The following is a 24,615-nucleotide window of genomic DNA, read 5'->3' as shown; positions in this document are numbered from 1 at the left end:
CGTCAGTATCACTCCAGTGCTGCGTAATATGTTGGTGCTTTATAAATACAATAAATAAATAAATAAATAAATATGTGACTGGACCAGATAAGTTAGCCATCACTCCCCAAAGGAATCAGTTAGCCGTAGAGGCCCATGGCCATGTCATCTAACCACAAGGATATTACTTTTCTCTAAGTCTCTGAGAATCTTATGTTTTCCTATTTTGGTGCTTCCAAGACATCACTGACTGATTGCTCACTTACTAATAGACCCCCAACAGGCAACAATGTACTGAGATAATCAATACAGTTACAGTGCACAGAATCATGTCACTAGCTGCCCATCAGAAGAGCACCCAATGTAATCCCTCCCATTGTCACATTTTACTCTTCCTACCATCATGTTTTGGGATGTGAGAGAAAAACTGTGGTCCCAGAGATGACCAACACAAACATGTGGAGAACATACAGACAATGTATCTAGGCTGGAAAAGTGCTGCAAGGCAAGAACAATAATCACTACACCTCTGTGCTGATAAGTGCCTCTCCTAACCGGTGAGCAATATGCTGCGAACATCCGCTGTTTGCATTTGCGCCGAACAGCGAACATTTAGCGTTTTTAATCCCCCCCCCCCCCCTATACATTATTATTGACCTAAATTTTGACCCCTTACCTCACAGTTATCAGACACATGGCAGCCAATCAGCTAGCACCCCCTCCTGGACCCCCAAAAAGCAGTTGCGGTGGCCATATTGGATCAGTTCTCTGCTGGCTGGCTACTTGGGCTGGCTACTTGCTGCAGATAGGTAGGGAAAGTATTAGCTAGGCCTGTGTTCTTGTTCCTCACTTGTTGTGAAAGCATCCAAAACAGCCCTGTTGAGGCTAGCGCACATCGGTCTCCAGTGTTTTTTGTGTGTGTGACACTTCACAGCCCACTGACACCCAGAGCTATGTGCGCACTACTGCTGTGCTGTTGCCTCATTAAGTAGCAGGCACAGAATCAATCCAATGCATTATTATTTCACTGTATTCTGATAGTAATATTGCATTTCTCTGTCTGTGACACTCCACAGCCCACTGAAACCCAGAGCTGTACATAATGTGATTTCTGCCCTTTAGGGATTAAAAACCGACTTTGCGTCAGCTCCGTAATTTTTGGTGGGACTTTTGGCATGGATCCCCCTCCGGCATGCCCCTATTCAGGTGTTAGACCCCTTGAAAAAACTTTTTCATCACTTTTGTGGCCAGAAACAGTCTTTGTAGGTTTTAAAATTTGCCTGCCCATTAAAGTCTATGGCAGTTCGCTAGATTTGCCTGTTCATGAACATTTGCGGAAGTTGGCGTTTACCATTCGCGAACGGAAAATTCTATGTTCGCAACATCTCTACCTGTTCGTAGTTTTCTTATTATAATAAATAGACACATATCATTATATTGAGCATTATTATGTTGACTTCACATCAACACTTTATTATTATTATGCAATCATTGTACATAGTGATAAGAGAGTGGAAAGGTAATTATTCATATAAAAAGGAACATATGCATATAGAAGCATAGCAGATAGCTCTCTTGCATTACAGTGCTGAGGTTCCAGGCTCAAATCTGGGGTGGGGCAGTATCTGCATAGGGTTTGTATGTTCTCCATTTGTAGTATGGATTTTTGAACACACTTCCCTCTCACATCCCCAAGAAGGTATAGATAAGTGAACTGTTCCCTCCCCAAGTGAATTGGACATTGAGCTATTAGGCAGTGGCTATTATAATGATTAGCTTTTGAGGTCCTCTAAGGGGCACTTAGTCCCATGACTATAAACTGTCTAAAAAACTGCTGAACATGTAAGCACAGCGTAATTACAATGCTTGGTGTGATTTGACTTCTTAAAACAGAAGGAAACTTGCAATAATTCAGCTATAAGTGAATATTTGTGGTTACCCACAATGCACCACTGCTGCATAAGAAAATTATCTCTTTATGCCCCTGAAGTTTCCTTCTGTTTTAAGAAGGCAAACTACACTTAGCATTGCTTTTTAGTAGTAGTGCTTTTCAGTCTCTTTTAAGCCCCATCTACATTATACAATTCTGCATGTGATTTGATCGGATCAAATTTGATTAATCGATTAAATCCAACATGTCCGATCGGGATTTGATTTGATCCAATCAGTATGGTGGTCGAATATCAATGCAAAACAATGTCAAATCGATCACACTACCAATCAAATCGAATCCTGATTGGTCGGATTTAATCAATCAATCGAATTCAATCTGATCGAAATGTAGAATTGTATTGTGTAGATGGGGCTTTAGACCTCTATACTTTCCTAGTGGTTTGGGTGACCCCGAGCTGCTCGGTTGCTCATAAAATCAATGTAAACATTATTTTTATAAAATAATTTGGAACCCAAATTCAGAACTTAAGGTATTTGCTTGAAAAGGAATATTTATACAACATAAACAAATAGTATGTGACTCAGCTCAGGGGGTACTGACCAAACACTGGCTTTCATAAGAATTCACTCCAAGAGAGAGCTCTACATCATCACATACAAATGCCTTGTTTATTTACATTCACTAAGGATCCATTCAGACACTACAGTTCCCCAGTATGTGATGAATGTCTATTTTACATACACGCTTCCCCTGAACTTGTTTGGAGAAACAACACCTGCAAGTAAACTGTGGATCGCTCAGTGGATCGCTCAGAAACAGCCGTATCAGTCCGCTGACAGACTGTACACACGCCGGACTGTCGCTGGAACGCCCACCCAGCAGGAGGTGACGACGGACCCGTCGTTGCCTGCAGTCCGGCGTGTGTATGGACCTTAAGAGCTACAAACTCCTCCTCCTTTCTCCACTGGAAAGCTGTGTCTAATGCCATCATTGATGAGTGAAAATACCAATATTCTTTTTCGCATTAATTTTTGCAAACATTGGGTTAAATTGTTTTTTTTTAGTAAAAATGCAATCAAAAATAAATTTTGGGGGGTTTTTTTGTATTTTTTGCAAATTTTTGAGGAAAAAAAATATGGATTTTTTTCATGGTAAAAAATGTGCATTTAAAAAGATCATTTTCTGAACTCTCAGGCTTTTTTGTACGGTTATCTAACTATTTTTTTGTGTTTTTGTGATAAACACAAAAACACAAAAATACTAGATACTTTGGCAAACATTTTCTGGAAATTGAAAATAGAACACTCTGCATTTAATTTATGTATAGCTCATGCAAAGTAACAGGTAGATTTACATTTCAGGAACAGCTAAGCCTTAAAGAGACACTGAAGCGGAAAAAAAATGATGATATTATGATTTGTATGTGTAGTACAGCTAAGAAAAAAAACATTAAGATCAGATACATCAGTCTAATTGTTTCCAGTACAGTAAAGGTCCGTACACACGCCGGACTTTAGGCAACAACGGGTCCGTCGTTGCCTCCCGCTGGGTGGGCGTGCCAGCGACAGTCCGGCGTGTGTACGCTCTGTCGTCAGACTGATACGACTGTTTCTGAGCGATCCGCCCGGCAGATCGCTCAGAAACAGCCGTATCAGTCTGACGACAGAGCGTACACACGCCGGACTGTCGCTGGCACGCCCACCCAGCGGGAGGCAACGACGGACCCGTCGTTGCCTAAAGTCCGGCGTGTGTACGGACCTTAAGAGTTGAGAAACTTCAGTTGTTATCTCTATGCAAAAAAGCTATTAAGCTCTCCGACTAACTTGGTCGTGGAGAGGGCTGTTATCTGATTTTTATTATCTCAACTGTAATTTAACAGTTTACTTTTCCTCTGTTAGAGGAGAGTTAATTACTTCACAGACTGCTCTGAAAGACCCTTTTTGAATGCTGAGTGTTGTGTAATCTGTACATATTATAGAGTGATGCAATGTTAGAAAAAACACTATATACCTGAAAATAAAAATATGAGAATATTTTCTTTGCTGCTAATCTTCTAGTAATTATTCATAGTACACAACCAATTCATTATATCATATATTTTTTTTCGCTTCAGTGTCTCTTTAAGCTACGTACACACATACGACAACGATCGTTCGTGCCGAACAACGAACGATTGTTTAATGAGGATTCATAAAATGGTTGTGAAAAGGTTGATGAAAAGGTGAAAACGATACGATCATTAGCGAACGAATGATACGGAAGTGACGTGGCAATCTACATATTCCAAATGATGTATTCGTTAAGGAAAGCGGAAGAAACATCAATGTTAATGGCCAATAGAAAAAAGGAAGTTGCGTCATCAAACCAACGATCTTTCAAGTAGATTTAAGAAAGTGACGTCAAAGGTATCTTATAAAAGGCTTTCATTCATAATAGCTTCCCAGGTGGACTAGAGAGGGCCAAACATAATGGCAAGCATAAAAGCCACTTGATGGACACATTTAATGGTTCTGAGGGCCACATTTGGGCGACGGGTCAGACTTTCACATGTATGTGCTATATACTATAGTTACATCAGTATGCCAATATCAATATACATTACTATTAAATCATTATAAATAATAAATATACATGATTTTAAAAAAAATAAATTAAATAGTGCTGCGCTGCCCCCTGGCGGTTTCTAATAGACCGCCAGGGAGGTTAATATAGGTGTGCCTTTCCTTCCATTGCACTCCCAAAATGTAACTATACAATTATGCCGCAGCTAAAATATCTATTTCCAGAAAATGGAAGGTTAAAACAACATTGACTATTTCAGAAGTGATCCAAATAATGAATACAAGCTGTGAACATGAAAAAACAATTTTCTCTCTCACAAGGAACAGCCAATACTTTTCTTATAGGAGGGGAACAATGGTTATGATATGTTTAAAATGAGTCTTAAAGCTTAGCCAGATTAGAAAAACTGATAAGTGATGTTTCTTGATGTTCTAGGAGTCAAAATGAAGAACTGGGTGCATAGTCAATATATCATGAGCATGTATGACGAGTCTGATAACACTATGGAGGTTACTATTATAGTTATATTTGTATTGTTTTATTTTACTCATTATAGACACAAATTGTCTGTTATGATAACCTACACTAACTACAGCTATACAAAAATGTAATGAACTGTTTATTTTTCAAAAGGCATGGAACCAAATTGTAACGCCTTTACATGACCAATGTGTTGCGATTCATGTTTTGTTAGTATGCCAATAAAATATTTTTCACACACATGTACCGTATTTTTTAGCATATAAGACACTTTTTCTCCCCCAAAATGGTGACAAAAAGTCCCTGCTTCTTATATGCCAAATTCAGGGAAACACCATCCTATGGAACGCCTGCTGATAGGGACCGCCGACCCGCCGCAACATCATGGACTCCCTGTAATGCCCCCCGTGTGTCTCTATCTCTCCGTGTCTCCACTCCCCGTATATAATTAGCAGTGTCAGGAGCGTGTCTCACCTAATCCATGGCTCCCTCTGTGATCGCAGACCTGCACAGCTCCCCTAGTGTTGGCTTCTGCTGATCGCTTTATCAGAAGAAGCCATCGTTAGTGGAGCTGTGAAGGAGAAAAGAAGTCTGTGATCACCGACAGAGGTAATTATATACAGGGGAGCAGAGACACGGGGAAGAGCGGAGATGGGGGGAGGAAGAGTGGAGACACAAGGAGAGTTGGAGACAAATGGGACACACTGGGAACAGAAGAGGTCACTCTGGTACAGAAAGGGACACACTGGGGACAGAATGGGACACATAGGGACAGAAGAAGACACATGGGGACACGGGAGGACACATAGGGGACACAGGAAGACACAATAATTTAGGGAGAACGTCTACAAGATGCACCTGGAACATGGACACATCATATAGTAGCAAACAATATATGGCCCTCCTCCCCCTGCTAGTCAGAGGCCCTTCTCCTTTAATAATAGGCAGCCAAAGGTGCCCCCTCCCCTTCAGTATAGGTAGGTAGTCAAAATTGAACCCCCAGCAAAGACAGTAGCCTCCAGTATACTTAGACAAGGTGTCTCTCAAGTTTATATAGCCACTCCCAGTATAGGTTGCCCAAGGTGTCTTTCCACCAACCCCCCCATATAGGGCATTGGTGTCAGTGGGTAAGTGGGTGTATCTAGCTTCCTGAAATCTGCCTATCGCCAACACTTGAAGACCTGCAGATCAGCACAAAGTAACCATGTGGCACACTTCAAATGCAGGAAATGAGCAATGACCTCACTTCCACAACTGCAGTGGTCACTGTGACAGTCTTTCCTGTTTACATTACCACTGATCTGAGGTCTGTGTATGAATGAAGGGGAGGCAGCAGCAGCCATACAAGTAACAGACAGGGAAGCCCTGGCAGGAGGCAGTACGGGAGGCCCCTGCTGTGGGTGTGGCCAAGCAATGCTCCTGTACCTCACCACCCAGATACCAAACAGGGCAGCCCTGGCAGCATAGGAGGCCTCTGCTGTGGCATACATGGCGTTTCCCCATCACCAAGTCTTCTCAGAGCACCCTGCTACTGCACAAATTCCAGGCCGTGGTCATTACTATTCCTCCTCTGAGTCGTAGCAACTCGGAGGGAGAAGTAATTTGAGATGCAGTGATTCCCAGATCCCTGTATTACCCTTGCATAATAACATTATGTCTATGGTGGTGCCCAGGTTAGGTGCTGCGCGGGGCAGTGCGGGCACCAAAATGACCTTCTTCACCTGCTGTGGGTGAGCACCTGCTTGATTCTCCTGGGCCAAGCGGTGCCCTTGTACCACCACACCCAGATATACCAGTGAAAAAACAGAAAACTGGAGCTATCACAATTATTAAATCAAAAGAATGTACAGGAAGACTGCCAGAAGGGTTTGGGCCGCTCTCCCTTCCTCAGATGCTCAGTGTTCTGTCTCAAAACATTTTTGTACGCTCTGTTGATTGAATATATGGGATAAACCAGTTTGGTGAGCCCTGTTTTGGTATTTTTTAATTGCTTTGGCAATCAGTGTAAAGGCCCACTTCATAGAATAACAATGCAAACAATATTTTCAGCAAAGCAAAATACTAAAGAAATTTCAGGTTTTATTGAATTAAACTTGAAACACATTAACACATCAATCAATAAGCAGATAAAGATGAAAAGAAATCAACTTTAAATTGACATCATTTTCTTAAACAACACACCTCTGTGCACATATAGAAATCATAGATAATCACGTTCAATGAATGCAAAGTAACCGATTGTAAGATACATTTACAGATCATAAACTTAACCTCCTGGGCGAGATGCTTGACTCTGTGCAGGGCAAGAAAAATGGGCTGAAAGTGGTATACCCAATGCAGTGCCAGGCATACAGCCCAGGAGCCCTCCTCTACCCTCGTTTGTCCTCCTCTGCCCACCCGCATTTACCCTCCACCTTCCCCCCGTGTGTCCTCCTATGTACTATGAGAAGCAGCAACATGGCTCACCTAATCAACGGCTACATTGGCAATCACAGACCTCTCCTTTCCTTCACTGCACCTCTAGTGCCGGCTGCAGCAGATTGCAGGTGAAGCTGTTGATTAGGTGAGTCAAGTTGCTGCTTTGCATAGTACACCTTGGGGGGGGGGGGGAGTGGAAGGATAAATGGGGGTTGCAGGAGGATACATGGGAGACAGAAGGGGACACACTGGAGACAGAAGGGGACAGAAGGGATTATGAAAATAAATTGGATCACTTTATGCACAGAAATGCACCAGAAACTGAATGCCAGGGAGGTTAAAGGACCACTATCGCAGCGGAAAAAAAAAAAAAAACTTATTAGAAGTACAATAGCTATCGCTAACAGTAGGTATAAATCTGACAAGTTTTGAACTATTTTATCTCCTCATGTGGAATTCTCATTATCTCTTTTATTCTTTACAAAAGCATTCACTGGAAAGGAGATACGCATAGATGCTGACCAGCCTCCCTTCCTGAGCACCTGCCATCCAGTCAGTGCTTTTGAAAAACATAAGATTCCCTTATGAGGAGATGGATCCTCTATCATATCTGTTAGATTTTTACAAACTACTGCAAGTTACAGTGGCAGGAAAAAAGATTTCTAAACGTATTTTACACTTTGAAAAAAATATGCATACACATGGATTTCATTTTTTTTTTGATGATAAAGGTCCTTTAACAGTAAATAAAACACTGATTAGATGGATATCCTTATAGAATTACTGTCTATTGCACAAAAATTTAAAAGTATATTAGGAAATCAGTTAGGTTTTAGTGTAGTAGCTGATCAAAGTTCACCTCCTCTGCAGTTTTTTGTAATAAATCACCAAAAAACATTTACTTTATGTGTATACTGTACATGGTCTCTGAAGCTATATAAGCTTCTGAAATGCATATTTAAAAGAAACTTTTAATTAAAATTAGTTTACAGGCTCACATCCACTCACTCATGTATCTTCTGATGACTTCTCAGAGATGACTGGCGTGAGAAACTTTTGCCACATTCTGAGCAACTAAATGGCTTTTCTCCTGTGTGAGTTCTCTGATGCCGAGTAAGTTGTACCTTCTGTGTGAAGCATTTGTCACATTCTGTACATTTATATGGTTTTTCTCCTGTGTGAATCCGGATATGAATGTTGAAGATTTTTTGAGTGCTGAAGGACTTCTCACATTCAGAGCAAGAAAACGGCTTCTCTCCAGTGTGAATCCTCTGGTGAGCTATGAGGGTTGATTCACTGGTAAAACATTTCTGGCATTCAGAGCAGGAAAATTGCTTCTTTCCTGTATGGATCTTCTGGTGTTGTATAAGGTCTGACATTTGAGTGAAAGATTTGTCACATTCTGAGCACAAATAATTCCTCTCTCCAGTATGAATCCTCTGGTGTGCTATGAGGTGTGCTTTAACAGTAAAACATTTCTCACATTCGGGACAAGAAAATGGCTTCTCTCCTGTATGAATCTTCTGGTGTTGTATAAGGTTTGACATTTGAGTGAAAGATTTGTCACATTCTGAACACAAATAACTCCTCTCTCCTGTATGAGTCCTCTGGTGTACTATGAGGCTTGATTTCACAGCAAAGCTTTTCTGACATTCAGAGCAGGAAAAAGGTTTCTCTCCAGTATGAATCCTCTGATGTTTTTTTAAGTTTGATTTCAAATTAAAACATTTCTCACATTCAGGACAAGAAAATGGCTTCTCCCCGGTGTGTCTCCTCTGGTGTCTAATAAGCTCTGATGGACGAGTGAAGCTTTTCTCACACTCTGAGCAGCGATGCGGCTTGTCTCCTCTGTGACTCATCATGGGCTGCTGGAGATCCAGTTTGTTGTCAGATATTTTCAGAGTAGAGCAGGAATTCAGCTTTTTATCGCACCTGCAATTAAATAATTACATGTTATTTTTACACTATTATGAGAAGTTCTGACAGTATAATAAGATATATATATATATATATATATATATACATATATATATATATATATATATATATATATATATATATATATATATATATATATATATATATATATATATATATATATATATATACACACATATGATACATTCTATAGAATGCCTGACCATTTTAGGTAAAGTACGAAACGTCTGTTTTTGTTACGTACTTTGTCTCTCTCCTCTCCCGTTATGTCTGCAGCTCTCTTTCTCTTCCTTACTTTAGTTTTTCAGTAGTGCTCTCTTGTCTGTGCCTCTGCTTTGCTTTGTCAGCCTCACCAATGGCTGGTCTCTTCTTTAGTCTTTGACAAAAATCATGCTTATTTCTTGCTGCAGTAGAGCATTGTATCATGACTCTAAACTTATTTTTTGCTGCATCATGGCTTTTAAGGCCCCTCCCCCTCACTAGCCTTGAAGCAGGGAACACACTTGACTGTTTTCGTGCGCATTTTCTGCACAGAAAAACTGAGAACTCATGTTAATCAATGGGCTAGTTCACACTTAATATGTTGTTTGCGCGCAGAAAAAAACCTGACATTCTGCATGATGACTATGCACATTTTGTCAGTTTTCTCTATCAATTACATCAGCTGCTATGAAAAAAACGTGCACGTTTTCCTGCATAGAAACACACTTGGTGTTCAGAAAAACTTGCACAGAAAACTGAAAGACAAGTGTGTTCCCTGCCTCAACTACCAAAACCCAACTGCCATTTTTCTCCTGCACATGTTCAACTTTTCTCTCCTCTTTCCTGCTCATGGGCTCCCCCTGGCAGCACCTGAAGGCTCCTTCACAGCAGCACTTTCCACAAATAGTAAATATCAGCATGCATGCACCCATCATCACTAGCCTCACTGACAGCATAGATATGCAGCTGTTACAGTCAAAGTGCGGAAAAAAGCAGGCATTCTATAGAGAACCGGGTATTCTACACTTTGCCTGAATGATTTCAGGCATTCTATAGAATGCCTAGGCAAAGTACGTAATGAAACAGACATTTTGTACATTGCCTAATCGCTTTGGGCATTCTATAGAATGCCTGATCTCGTACTTTGCCTGTAACATAAATATATATATATATATATCCACTTTGTTGACAGATACTTTTAGGTGTAGAGCAGGAATTCAGCTTTTGTATCACACCTGCAATTAAATAATTATGTTAACTTTACTATATTATGAGACGTTCTGACAGTATAGTAAGATATCCTATATAATAAAGCCCCTGCGTCTCTGCGTCCTCCTGTGTCTGTGATTCCAGAACTGACGGTTTGCTGTTTGTAAACCTCATTGTATTGTGGAAAATAATAGCCTTTTTCAACTGCCAAGCAAACAATATCTCACTGTATGCATACTGTATACTTTGGACAGCGGTTGGGCACGAGCAAGCGGGATGCATTCCGGCGGGGGAGGTTGGTTAGCAGCCGTGGCCTAGCACCTGTTTTTTAATGGGCACTTATTTTTACTAGTGTATATATATATATATATATATATATATATATATATATTCTACAAAAGTATGCTTCATAGAATAATCATGTCAGGCATTTGAAATTAGCATGGGACAGCTTATAATGCTGTTTGTTTTTCATTAGATTGTCATTAACGAGAGTTGAACAGAAAAATTGTCATCTCAGAAAAATGCAATTTGAAGGATTTGCTCCAAATAAATATTGCCCATGATGACATTATATTCAGAAATAACTCATTTTAACGTTCCTTAGAAATCACAGCTATTGCATGAGACATTCCACAATTGCCTCATCACTTAAGGATCTACTATCATGAAAAAAGGAGGCAGTTAAAATCTGACAAAACCCACAGGTTTTGGGATAGTCCATCTCCTCATGGGGGATTCTAAGGGTGTTCTTTGTTTTCAACGGCATTTCCTGAACAGCAGTTTAACTGTCAAAATTGTTAGATACCAGCCAGCCTCTCTACTCACATGCACACTATTTTGTCATGTAGACTTTGCAACTGCTGTTCAGGAAATGCTGTTGAAACAAAGTAAATCCTGAGAATCCCCCATGGGGAGATGGACTGGCCCAAAACCTGTCGGGTCTATCAGATTTTAACTGCCTACTTTTTTCGTGATAGTGTACCTTTAAAGGGGAACTCCAGTGAAAATAAAATAAGTGCTTAATTTTTACAATAATTATGGATAAATGGTTTATTCAGTGTTTGCCCATTGTAAAATCTTTCCTCTCCCTGATTTACATTCTGACATTTATCATATGGTGACATTTTTTACTGCTGGCAGGTGATTTCAGTGGAAGGAGATGCTGCTTGCATTTTTGGCAGTTGGAAACGGCTGTTATTTCCCACAATGCAACAAGGCACCCACAGAGAGGGGTTTCAACACAATGGGCTTGATTCACAAAAGCATGCTAACTGTTAGCACGCCAGTGAAAAGCTGCTTATCACGTGCAAAATGACTCTTCTCTTTTGCACGCGTAATGTTTTATGGGCACTACTTCACGTGCAAAATCAGCTGCTTCACGTGCTAAGTAGCGTGATAAGCATACTTTACACATGAAGCAGCTGATTTTGCATGCAAAGTAGTGCACGTAAAACTTTATGCGCACAAACTTTTATGTGCGCTAAAATAGCACGCGAACAGTAACAGCTTTCCCGTGCAAACTACGTAGCACCCTAGTTTGCACGTGCAAAGCTTTTAGGCGTGCTAACTGTGTTAGCACCCTTTAGTAAATCATGCCCAATGTCAGCCATACAGAGCCCCCTGATGATCCGTTTGAGAAAAGATAAAGATTTCTCATGGGAAAGGGGGCATCAGCCACTGATTGGGATGAATTTCAATCCTTGGACATGGTTTATTTTAAGTTAAAGAGAAACATCTTCACAGTCAGAATACAAGAACAGATACAATATCTACTAATAAGATAACCATTACACAGTGAAAATGAAAAACTACTTAGATGTGTGCATAAAGGAACAATTTTGCCTTAAGTCAACAACACAACAGATATAAAAGACACATTTATAATTCCTTTCCAGAGGAAAAAAAAACAATTCTAACATTGTAAAGATAAAGAAACAAAATACAAAGATTATGACTAAAACTTTCATTATTGTAATAGTATATTTGGAAAGTTACCACATAGCATCAGTGGATGCATCACAAATTTATATACAGGAGAAAAAATGATACATGTGGCTTGGGAACACTAGTAGAAAAAAGGTGACATTTAACCTCCCTGGCGTTCTATTTCCCCAGGATTTCCGTTCAAGAAGTGGTTCAATTAATTTCCAATAATTTTCAAACTTTTTTTTTTTTTTTTTGCAATTATTTTTTTTTTTTTAATATTGAATTCAATACCGGTTATTGCATTGAATTCAACAACAAAAAAAAAGTGTTTACTGCAAGATGTTGATGACGCTGTGTGACCCTGGTGTCATCAACGCCGATCGCCGGGGGACATGTCATCGCTGAGGGAGAAGCAAAATCCGCACAGGGACATGGAAGAAGGCACTGGGGAAGCTATCAGAGGTACGCGACGTGGTGAGTATAATACCCAGATGTGTAGCCAGGTGTGTAGGGAGCTACATGTAGCCAGATGTCAGGGTAGCCAGGTGTGTAGGCAGATGTATAGGTAGCCAGGTGTGTAGCCAGGTATAGGGTGCCAGGTATAGGGTGCCAGGTTTAGTGTAGCCAGTTATGGGGTGCCAGGTGTAGTGTAGCCAGTAATGGGGTGCCAAGCTACCACCCCCCCCTTCCAACACCTTCCCTTAAGCTGTGTGCGGCCGGTGGGGACCCCCCTTCTGGGCAGGGAGAGGGGGACCCGTCCTTAGCGGGCTGTGGGGTGTCCCCATTCTATGCTGGCTGGTAGTGACCGGTGGGGACCCCCCTTCTGGTTGGAGAAGGGGTTTCCCCATCCTTTGCAGGCTGTGGGTGGCTGGGCGGGGGGGTGTCCCCATCCTTTGCAGGCTGTGGGGGGCCTGTAGGGACCCCCTTCTGGGCGGGGGGGGGTGTCCCCGTCCTTTGCGGGCTGTGGGTGGCCTTTCCCTTCCCCCTCCCATCCCCCATGCAAGCCCCTCCCCTTCCCCCTGAACCCCTTCCCTCGGTGTGAGTCCTGTTCTACTCACCCAGGTTGTCTCCAGCGGCGGCGGTGGCAGAATCCCTTCTTCCTCCATCCCCGAAGTCTCATGCTCTGTGTAATTACCGCTACGAGACTTGGTGATGTCACCGAGCCTCGTAGCGGTAACGTCACAGGCCAGGACTTCGGCGTTAAAGAAAGAAGGGTTTCTGCTGGCGCTGCTGGAGACAGCCTGGGTGAGTAGAACAGGATTCACACCGAGGGAAGGAATTCAGGAGGAAGGGGGGGGGGGGGGGCTTGCATGGGGGTTGGGAGGGGGGAGGGAAAGGCCACCCACAGCCTGCAAAAGGACGGGGACACCCCCCCTGCCCAGAAGGAGGGTCCCCACCGGCCACCCACAGCCTGCAAAGGACGGGGACGACACCCCCCCCCCCCCCCGCACAGAAGGGGGGTCCCCGCCGGCCACTACCAGCCAGCATAAAACGGGGACACCCCTCCCCCCCTTGCTGCACAGAGGGGATCCCCGCCGGCCACTACCAGCCCGCATAGAGCAGACACCCGTCCGCACACAAAGGGGGAATCCTTGCACGCAGCACATTCTCTGCCCCTGAAGAAGCTTATTTAGCGAAACAGCTGTCAGGCACTTCCCCTGACCCCCACTGTGTACCCCGTTGTCTGCATCACCGTGGATTAAAGGTACCTTTTATGCTTCAACAGTGCCTCTATCTTCTCTTCTCATCATGTAGCCAGTAATGGGGTGCCAAGCTACCCCCCCCAACACCTTCCCTTAAGCTGTGTGCGGCCGGTGGGGACCCCCTTTTGGGCAGGGAGGGGGGACCCATCCTTAGTGGGTTGTGGGGTGTCCCCATTCTATGCTGGCTGGTAGTGGCCGGTGGGGACCCCCCTTCTGGTCGGGGGGGGGGGGGGGTGTCCCCGTCCTTTGCAGGCTGTGGGTGGCCGGGCGGGGGGGGGGGTGTCCCCTTCCTTTGCAGGCTGTGGGGGGCCTGTGGGGACCCCCCTTCTGGGCGGGGGGGTGTCCCTGTCCTTTGTGGGCTGTGGGTGGCCTTTCCCTCCCCCCTCCCATCCCCCATGCAAGCCCCTCCCCCTTCCCCCTGAACCCCTTCCCTCGGTGTGAGTCCTGTTCTACTCACCCAGGTTGTCTCCAGTGGCGGCGGTGGCAGAATCCGTTCTTCCTCCATCCCCGAAGTCTCATGCTCTGTGTAATTACCGCTACGAGACTTGGTGACGTCACCGAGCCTCGTAGCGGTAACGTCACAGGCCAGGACTTCAGCGTTAGAGAAAGAAGGGTTTCTGCTGGCGCCGCTGGAGACAGCCTGGGTGAGTAGAACAGGATTCACACTGAGGGAAGGAATTCAGGGGGAAGGGGGGGGGCTTGCATGGGGGTTGGGAGGGGGGAGTTAAAGGCCACCCACAGCCTGCAAAAGGACGGGGACACCCCCCTGCCCAGAAGGAGGGTCCCCACCGGCCACCCACAGCCTGCAAAGGACGGGGACATCCCCCCCCCCCGCACAGAAGGGGGGTCCCCGCCGGCCACTACCAGCCAGCATAAAACGGGGACACCCCTCCCCCCCTTGCTGCACAGAGGGGATCCCCGCCAGCCACTACCAGCCCGCATAGAGCAGACACCCGTCCGCACACAAAGGGGGAATCCTTGCATGCAGCACATTCTCTGCCCTGCCAGCTGCACAGGGATTCCCCAGGGTGGCTGGATGCTTGTTCTGTATGCTGGGGGTAGCACAGATCGCTATCCACAGCATACAGTCAGACATTTAGCCATCCTGGGGAATCCCTCTAATGAGGGAAAATTGCAGCAGACGGTGCAGAGAAACAGGAAATCTCCCTGGCGGGATTGACGAGCTCAGCTCGTCCAAAACACTTTCAGCAAGTTTTTGCTGGACGAGCTGAGCTCGTCCAGAATGCTAGGGAGGTTAAAATAAGTATACACGAATATCAGTTACAATTGTATAACCCTTTTGCGTCTTGGAATGTTATTCATTTAATAGCTTGCACTCTGCTATACATTTTATTCTTCATGTTACATCTGCTATTGTAATCATGTTACATCTGCTATTGTAATGACCAGTTCTGTACTTTATACCAGTGTCCATATTTGACATATATCATTGTCTGTATCATTATGTATCCCTTGTTTGTTTTCCTACTCTGTACAGTGCCACAGAATATGTTGGCACTTGAAAAATAAATATTCCTATGAAGTTGTTGCTTACTGTAGGGATTATTATCTGACAGCTGTGAGCCTTTTACCAACAGGCTATAGGCTTGTTCAAGTCCTCAAGGGGGATTCTCAAGATTTCCTTCATTTTTAAAAGCACTCCCTGCTATAAACCTCAGTGTACATGTGTGACTATAGTGTGCCAAGCAATTAAATTGGGCAGCTTATCTCTGCCTGTTTGCATAGCATGCATATTGGCATAGGAGTGTAAAATCAGTGCTGGGTTGTTATATCGCCAAACTCCAGATTGAGTGCAGTGCAGGTATAGCTAATACTGTTATTGATAAAATATAGCTGAGTACTGTTATTGGCTGCCATGTAGGATTACTGGTTGAAAAGCTTGGCTAAAAGATTAGTACTAGGCTCACTTATAGCAGGGTTAATGTAAGGGGATGGGGCTGAATGTTACATTGAGGCTTAGTTATAGGAAGGTTAGTGTTTTATGAGAGGTTAGTAAAAGGTTAAATTTAATAGTGTTAAGAGGTACGGGATGACAATAGTGGCACACAAATTACTGACACTTAGATAATATTACAGTATCATGACTGATATTCAGAACAATGGCACTCAAATAAACACACACTTCTTTTAAATATATGCATAATGCACTCTCCTCAAAACTTTTAGATTGTTATACCTCTCTTTTATAATGTTACATCACCTTAGCATGATAGCGCTACATCTGATAATTTACGTGAACATTATGTCATCTGTATTAACTTATTTTTTACCCTTGTGATTTCATATACACTCTTTATGGACAATTTTATTTGCAATTAACTTTATAAATAATAAACAAAGTTGACACAAAAAAACACCTTTCAGCAGGAAGTTAAATCTCTTGATCACAAGCAAAAAAATATTTTCTGTATAGCCCAGACCTAACACTGGCGGCAGCATCAGTGTTTCCCCTCTAACAGGTTTACTTTTGTACAATATAAAATCAGACATGTGTCATCCAGTTATGAGTCACACATGCAAAAGCCATTTCTGTATAATATCTAACTTATTAACATGATTTAAAGAAAGCAAAATAACAATACAATCAATATTACAGATCAGGAAAGCAGTATGTTTATAGTTACCTGGTAGAAAGTAGTATTGGGTCCCCTTATTCCTGTGATCTCTCTGTGAGCCTTCTGCCTGACTGAGGTCTGACCCATTTTATATTCACTTCTCCTCCATTTACTAAAATGAAGTGGTTTTGGATTGGTTGAAAATGTCGTATTGTTAACAATAAAATGTCTATTTACAGACCTATGACAGGACAGTTTCAAGACCTCTTTACTGAAACTCCCACCCACCCAGCAAGGTGTTAATTTCATTAATATTCCACAGTATAAACAAAAGGCAAATTGAAGGAATGATCTAAGCTGGAGATCACTAACATAACAATAGATGAATACAATGAATAGGTCAGTAGAGGATGGACAGTTTCAGTGCTCTCCCCATGCAGAAAAAAATGTTCAGTACCAGATGAAAGATACTTATCTCTCAATCTTTCAGATCTGATCTGCAGATTACTGTGCATTAAACAAGGTGTGTACAAGAAAGGAAGTAAATGTAATCTTATGCTTGGTAAACACAATACAATTTTCTGTTAGATTTACCTGCCAGATCGATTTTTTTTCAATACTTCTATGGAAATCAATCGGAAAATGGATTGAAATTAAGATCGGACGTGTTGGAAACAAATCAATCTGGCAGGTAAATCTAACAGAAAATTGTGTAATGTGTACCTAGCATCAGATTAGTAAAGAGAAATCTTTAGAATGATCGGTCTTCCAAACGTTCAAACCTATGTGTTAGATTAATTTCTCAGATTGTTATCTGAACGGTGTATCCAGCTGAAGAATAGACTGTGTAGGTATGGCTCTCCTGCTACATGGAGGTGGTAAAATTGGCCTTTAATCTTTTATTTTCCAAAGACTTTTATCTCATGTGTGTACCCAGCTTTTTGCATCTTGAAAAGGCAGATAGTTTTGCTATTGGTTATTCAGACTCATCAATATTCTGCAGTATCTTTTACTGCTTTATAATCATTACTGTAGTGCTAAAGCATCCCACATATCCCTCTTAATGAGTATAGTTTGCACAGAAAACTTTTGGCTTTCTTTTGGCTTTCTCTGGAAATGACAAGGGCAATTCAACTTTTGTTGAGGAAAACTGAATATTTTTGGATTGTCTCTGTGTATTACATAGATTAATGTGACACATTCTAAGTTTGTTGAGGAAAAACTGTGTTCAGGTTATCTCCATATAGTAAAGGCAGGTATTGTTTCAGCTTAATATATTTTGTTTTTAGGTGTTGAACAAACATTTGCTAATTGCTTTTGTGGCAAGAAGGAATTTCTGGAGGGTCTCATCATAACAGCTCCTTAAATAGAGTGCAGAGTGTATTGCAGCTGAGGCTCCACTAAAGAATATTTTCAGCTTATGGTCACTGATGGTTCTAAAAAATGTGTTAAAATAAAATTGCAAAATGATTTGTGCAGGAGTGATCTGTGTTTATTGCAAATATTTATTTATTTATATGTTTGTTTTTAACAAAAGTGGAATCTCCATTTAATTACATGTGCCTTAACACTAGGCATTCATTGTTAGTTGTTATCACAGAACATCCAAAATAATATGAAATATTAAACACTCAAACTGACCTTTCTAATATATATATATATATATATATATATATATATATATATATATATATATATATATATATATATATAAACATATATAATATTAAAGTTCCCTTGTCCTACCAAAATGTTGGGGTCCTAAATGTGTCTGCAATTATTCATTCTCATTCATTCACGCTGATTTTAGAAAAAGATTCCTGCTCTTGGCACACTTGATCATTAGAATCAGATTGACTTGGACACAGCTACAAGGTCATGTGCCGTAACACTAGGTATTGATTTTCAGTTGTTATCACAGAATATCCAAAACAATATAAAATATTAAGCAACAAAAACACTCATACTACAAAACACCCAGCTCTCTACAAAACACCCAGCTCTCTACATTCTACTGATGAAATCTCCCTCCATGCAGGGGCTCCTCTAGCTACCTAATGCTTGGGGCACCTCTAGCTACTTTACACTGATGTTACTTCTGGTTACTTAATACTTAGGGGCACCTGTTGTTATCTATGACAGGCAAGGGAAGTAAGAGGAAAGTGACAGCTGGGCCAGCCAGCACACTTGCGCTGCAGTTGGGCCAGGGTTTGTAGGTTCATGGAGGGGGAAATCTAAGGTGCCAGGACACCTGTGCCTATAGGCTCTTGTGAGGTAAATCCGGGCCTGCAAAACTATGTAGGTATGGGGTCAAAAAGACCCCTAAAGGTGCCTTGTGAGATCTGACACAAAAATGTCTGCAGCAGATCCATTAGCGCGCCTGAACTCAAAACTTGCTCTCTGCTCTAGAAGATAAGCAACAGCATAATAACCTTTAATAAGACATGTCTGTGTTAAAGCTGATACAAATCCTGCAAAAAATCTGCAGTGTGCCTACTTCCTGCTTTCATGAAAGGAGACATAGGGTTAACATCCTGCGTTTACAAATAAGCTGCAAATTAGCTTGTCACGGCAGCCAGCTGACACCACTGAGAGATCAAATTACAGTTGATTAGTCACAGATGAAGCTAAACTCTCTAAATACATGCAGGGCGCATTTCTCCATGTTTTCCTTCTGTTCTGTGAAAGAGTTAATGTCCACTATAAAATGACATTGTATGGATAGAGATATGGAAGCAGCCATATTTCTTTTTAAACAATACTTGTGTGGTTGTATTTTTGGTTTTCTGCCGGTAATGATTGCTGCCACAGGAGATCAGGTGTTCTGACTAAAAGTTGAACGAACTGAGCATATGCTGAATGTCTGAAGCCAGAAAGAGCAGCAGAATAGACACGGACATTCCTTAAAGGAATTTGAGGTGTATCTTTTACATACTTGAAAATTCTATAGAAAGAAAAAAACAACAAACTCACACACAGCCATTCACATAATCTAAAAGAAATCAGAACAGGCCACCATGTTCAGTCCAGATGTCCACAAGGCTTTAGTCATTGGTCCTCTGACTACTCTGCAGGTAGAAAGCCCATACATAGCACACTACAATGCACTGTGCATTCTGGAACCTGTCTACCATTGCCATATGTCTATATTATGTAGTGTAAGTAGTGTAGTCTAGGGCCAATTTTTTAGGGGGAGCCAATTAACTTATCCGTATGTTTTTGGAATGTAGGAGGAAACCGGAGTACCTGGAGGAAACCCACGCAGACACGGAGAGAACATACAAACTCTTTGCAGATAGTGCCCTGGCTGGGATTCGAACCAGGGACCCAGCGCTGCAAGGCGAGAGCGCTAACCACAACGCCACCGTGCTGCCCATTGTCACATTTTACTCTTCTTACCATCATGTTTTGGGATGTGAGAGAAAAACTGTATTCCCAGAGATAGCCAACACAAACATGTGGAGAACATACAGACAATGTATCTAGGCTGGAAAAGTGCTGCAAGGCAAGAACAATAATCACTACACCTCTGTGATGATAAGTGCCTCTCCTAACCGGTGAGCAATATGCTGCGAACATCCGCTGTTTGTATTTGCGCCGAACAGCAAACATTTAGCGTTTTTGATTCCCCCCCCCCCCCCCTATACATTATTGTTGACCTAAATTTTGACCCCTTACCTCACAGTTATCAGACACATGGCAGCCAATCAGCTAGCACCCCCTCCTGGACCCCCAAAAAGCAGTTGCGGTGGCCATATTGGATCAGTTCTCTGCTGGCTGGCTACTTGCTGCAGATAGGTAGGGAAAGCATTAGCTAGGCCTGTGTTCTTGTTCCTCACTTGTTGTGAAAGCATCCAAAACAGCCCTGTTGAGGGCTAGCACATTGGTCTCCTGTGTTTTTTGTGTGTGTGACACTTCACAGCCCAATGAAACCCAGAGCTATGTGCGCACTACTGCTGTGCTGTTGCCTCATTAAGTAGCAGGCACAGAATCACTCCAATGCATTATTATTTCACTGTATTATGATAGTAATATTGCATTTCTCTGTCTGTGACACTCCACAGCTCACTAACACCCAGAGCTGTACATAATGTGATTTCTGCCCTTTAGGGATTAAAAACCGACTTTGCGTCAGCTCCGTAATTTTTGGTGGGACTTTTGGCATGGATCCCCCTCCGGCATGCCCCTATTCAGGTGTTAGACCCCTTGAAAAAACTTTTTCATCACTTTTGTGGCCAGAAACAGTCTTTGTAGGTTTTAAAATTTGCCTGCCCATTAAAGTCTATGGCAGTTCGCTAGATTTGCCTGTTCATGAACATTTGCGGAAGTTGGCGTTTACCATTCGCGAACAGGAAAATTCTATGTTCGCAACATCTCTACCTGTTCCTAGTTTTATTATTATAATAAATAGATACATATCATTATATTGAGCATTATTATGTTGACTTCATATAAACACTTTATTATTATTATGCAATCATTCTACATAGTGATAAGAGAGTGGAAAGGTAATTATTCATATAAAAAGGAATATATACATATAGAAGCATAGTAGATAGCTCTCTTGCATTACAGTGCTGAGGTTCCAGGCTCAAACCTGGGGTGGGGCAGTATCTGCATAGAGTTTGTATGTTCTCCATTTGTAGTATGGATTTTTGAACACACTTCCCTCTCACATCTAGTGTTGGGCGAACATCTAGATGTTCGGGTTCGGGCCGAACAGGCCGAACATGGCCGCGATGTTCGGGTGTTCGACCCGAACTTCGAACATAATGGAAGTCAATGGGGACCCGAACTTTCGTGCTTTGTAAAGCTTCCATACATGCTACATACCCCAAATTAGCAGGGTATGTGCACCTTGGGAGTGGGTACAAGAGGAAAAAAAAAATTTGAAAAAGAGCTTATAGTTTTTGAGAAAATTGATTGTAAAGTTTCAAAGGAAAAACTGTCTTTTAAATGTGGAAAATGTCATGTTTCTTTGGACAGGTAACATGCTTTTTGTCGCCATGCAGTCATAAATGTAATACAGAGAAGAGGTTCCAGGAAAAGGGACCGGTAACGGTAACCCAGCAGCAGCAGCACACGTGATGGAACAGGAGCAGGCGCAGGAGGAGAAGGCCATGCTTTTTGAGACACAACAACCCAGGCCTTGCATGAGGACAAGAAGCGTGCGGATAGCATGCTTTTTACCGCCATGCAGTCATAAATGTAATAAAGATAAGAGGTTCAATAAACAGGGACCGGGCGTCAACGCTAACCCAGCAGCAGCAGATGTGATGGAACAGGAGGAGGCGCAGGAGGAGAAGGCCACGCTTTCAGGTGCAACTCAGGCCTTGCATGAGGACAAAAAAATGTGTGCGCAAAGCAATGCAATGAGTAGTTTTCAGGACACAATGGGCTATTCGGAGGAGCTATTCCCACCCCCACAATCTTCTACCTGTGAAAGGTCAATGGAACAGCCACAAATGTTGTGCCCGGATTCACAACCTTTTTCTGTGGAAAATGCACCTCGCACTGAAATGCAAGGCGAGGCCGAGGATGAACATGACGTCAACAACTCAACATGACGCAAAATGGGGGCGGAACAGAAAGCTGCTTTCAATGTTTTGAAGGCCTTAATTGCCTCCGGTGGCCAGTTAGATGCATCATTCATCACACCCAAATCCCAGAGCAATGTGTGCAGGAATTTGAATCTCAGGAGGTGTACCGAGATCATCTGGACAAGTGACCAAGTGACAAAGTGACCAGTGACAAAGTGACAAAGTGACAAAATGACAAAGTGACAAAATGACAAAGTGACAAAGTGACAAAGTGACCAGTGACAAAGTGACAACTGAGAGGTTGTTCTGGGGAGCTCCACTGCACTCAGTCGCATATGAGGAGAGGTCTCGTCGGGACTGCTGATCCTCCTCAGCTTGCTCAAAGCCTTGAGGGTTCCTGAAGATCCTCTGCTTGGAGTTCGCCGGGGTTCAGCTTGGTGTCGGGGTCGGCGGCGTCCTCCTCACTCCAACGTGGCAGATCTTCTGTTGAAGGAAAAAAAAAAAAACATTGTTAAAAGTCCAGTACCGCTTCTGAAGGACTCACCAAGAGATGCAGGAGCGCTTCAATCTAGCGCACCATCGCTCGCTGGGTGATGTCCCTGCCTACGCGCTGGAATTCTACGCTGCACATGCTAGCACGCTTTTGCGCAGTGCCGAGGCGCATTCCAGCAGCTAGTAGCTACCAAGCTTCTGTGGATCTGATTGGGCCACCATGTTGGATCTCTGCCAAGTCCTCCAAAATTTTGAGCAATCCACGTTGCGTGACTGAGCAGTGACAACTCTACAGTCAGCATTACAATACCACTGCTGTGTTTACTGAAGAAATCAATGTTGAAGATGGAAACCGCTGGCATGATGCAAGTGGGGGATTCTGAAGATGAAAACGATCAGCGTGATGATACCAACATCAGGCAACCTGCCTCAGGAAACTCTGGTCCCAGCTATGACAAAGAACAGGACGAGGAACAGCTGGAGTTGGAGCAGGAATTGGATGCCCCCACTGCCGAGGGACAGAGCGGTGCACGTTGGACTTCCACAATTTAGCGGGAAAGGACAGCAGAAGAGGAAGAAAGTGATGCTGGTGACGAATATGGTGCATCACAACAATCACAACGCTTACAAGAACATGAAGATAGAGGAGTCTGGCAGGACTCTCTGGCACACATGGCTCAATTCATGCTAGACTGCATTGAACGCGGCCCGCGCATTATTCACTATTCATTATTATTCATTATTCTGGAATCTGGACAACACCAATTACTGGGTTTATACCCAGTTTATACAAACACAATGTTAAAAAACTGATTGAAGAAAGTGTCAGACAGGTCAAAAATGGAACAATTCCAGCAGGCCCTTGAGGATGGAGACTTTAGAGAGGAGATTGACATCCTCCTCCTTCTCTAGCCAGTTGTACGCCGACAGACTGACTTCAGCAAACCCAGGAGGACCAGGAGGGCAGCAAAGAACACAAGCTGCTGCTAGTGCCCAAAAGGGAATGGTATTGGCAGTGTCCTTGGAGTGGGAACATTTTCTGACACCCATGCAGCAGCCCACAGAACAGCAATCGGGCAGTTCCACGTCCTCCAACACCAATCGCCTAGAGAAGATGGTCAAGGTCCAGGACTACATGTCAGATGGCGTAGCTGTGTTGAACAATCCATCTGCAGACAGACGGTGAGTGTGACAGGCAGCACAGAAGGACCATGGCAACTCACTCATAGTACCACAGTTTGATAGTGCTGCCCAAAAAATTATATGGATCCGTGGACCCGGGCACTGCAGGCAGTACTGGGAAGTGGGAACGCAGATTTTAGTACCTAAACACACGATACAACATGTTTTCCGGGGTCGGACTCTGAGGCACATACAGATGGTCCCGATCATCATCCTCATCATACAACTCTTCTCCTGAGTCTGACCCACCCACCACCTCTGCCACCCCAACATCCCCAGACACAGACCCCTCATCGTCCTCAACATTAACTTGGGATGCTGGCCTGAGCCCGACCTCCTCCTCCACATCAGGCCCCATCATCTCCTCAATGGCAGCCCTCATTAATCGTTCTGGCGACGGACCGATGGACACAACATTCTCCTCCGGAGAGGGCTGCTGCTGACCACTGGCTGCTGTAGTGGATGTTATAGCTTGCGTGGGGCGTTGGCTGTTGCTGTTGTTGGGAGTGCTGCTCACAGTGGAGGTCTCTGAGGAACTCATGGTGAGCTCATATAGTGGTTGGCGGTGAGTGGAGTATTACTGATCCCAGCAATATACACACTGACTGGCAGAGTACGCAATGCTATATAGTCTGGCTGAGCGGTGTACACAGAGTGGCAGTACACACAATGCTATATAGTCTGGCTGAGCCGTGTACACAGAGTGGCAGTACACACAATGCTATATAGTC

General features: G+C 43.1%; 1 protein-coding gene across 1 annotated transcript in view; it reads right to left on the bottom strand.

The window, feature by feature from the left end:
- Positions 1 to 24,615, bottom strand: part of LOC137562114 (zinc finger protein 850-like) — a 184,296-nt gene that overhangs the window by 144,680 nt on the left and 15,001 nt on the right. The window contains exons 3-5 of the mRNA XM_068273448.1: positions 23,297 to 23,325; positions 11,563 to 11,595; positions 8,342 to 9,187 (exon numbers count right to left, since the gene is read on the bottom strand). Of these exons, the coding sequence (XP_068129549.1) occupies positions 8,342 to 9,187; positions 11,563 to 11,595; positions 23,297 to 23,325 (908 nt within the window). The remainder of the gene's footprint in view (positions 1 to 8,341; positions 9,188 to 11,562; positions 11,596 to 23,296; positions 23,326 to 24,615) is intronic.

This window comes from Hyperolius riggenbachi, chromosome 3 (assembly GCF_040937935.1).
Source record: "Hyperolius riggenbachi isolate aHypRig1 chromosome 3, aHypRig1.pri, whole genome shotgun sequence".
NCBI lineage: Eukaryota > Metazoa > Chordata > Amphibia > Anura > Hyperoliidae > Hyperolius > Hyperolius riggenbachi.
Note: the sequence above shows the minus strand (reverse complement) of the source record. Positions and strands in the feature narration are given on the sequence as shown.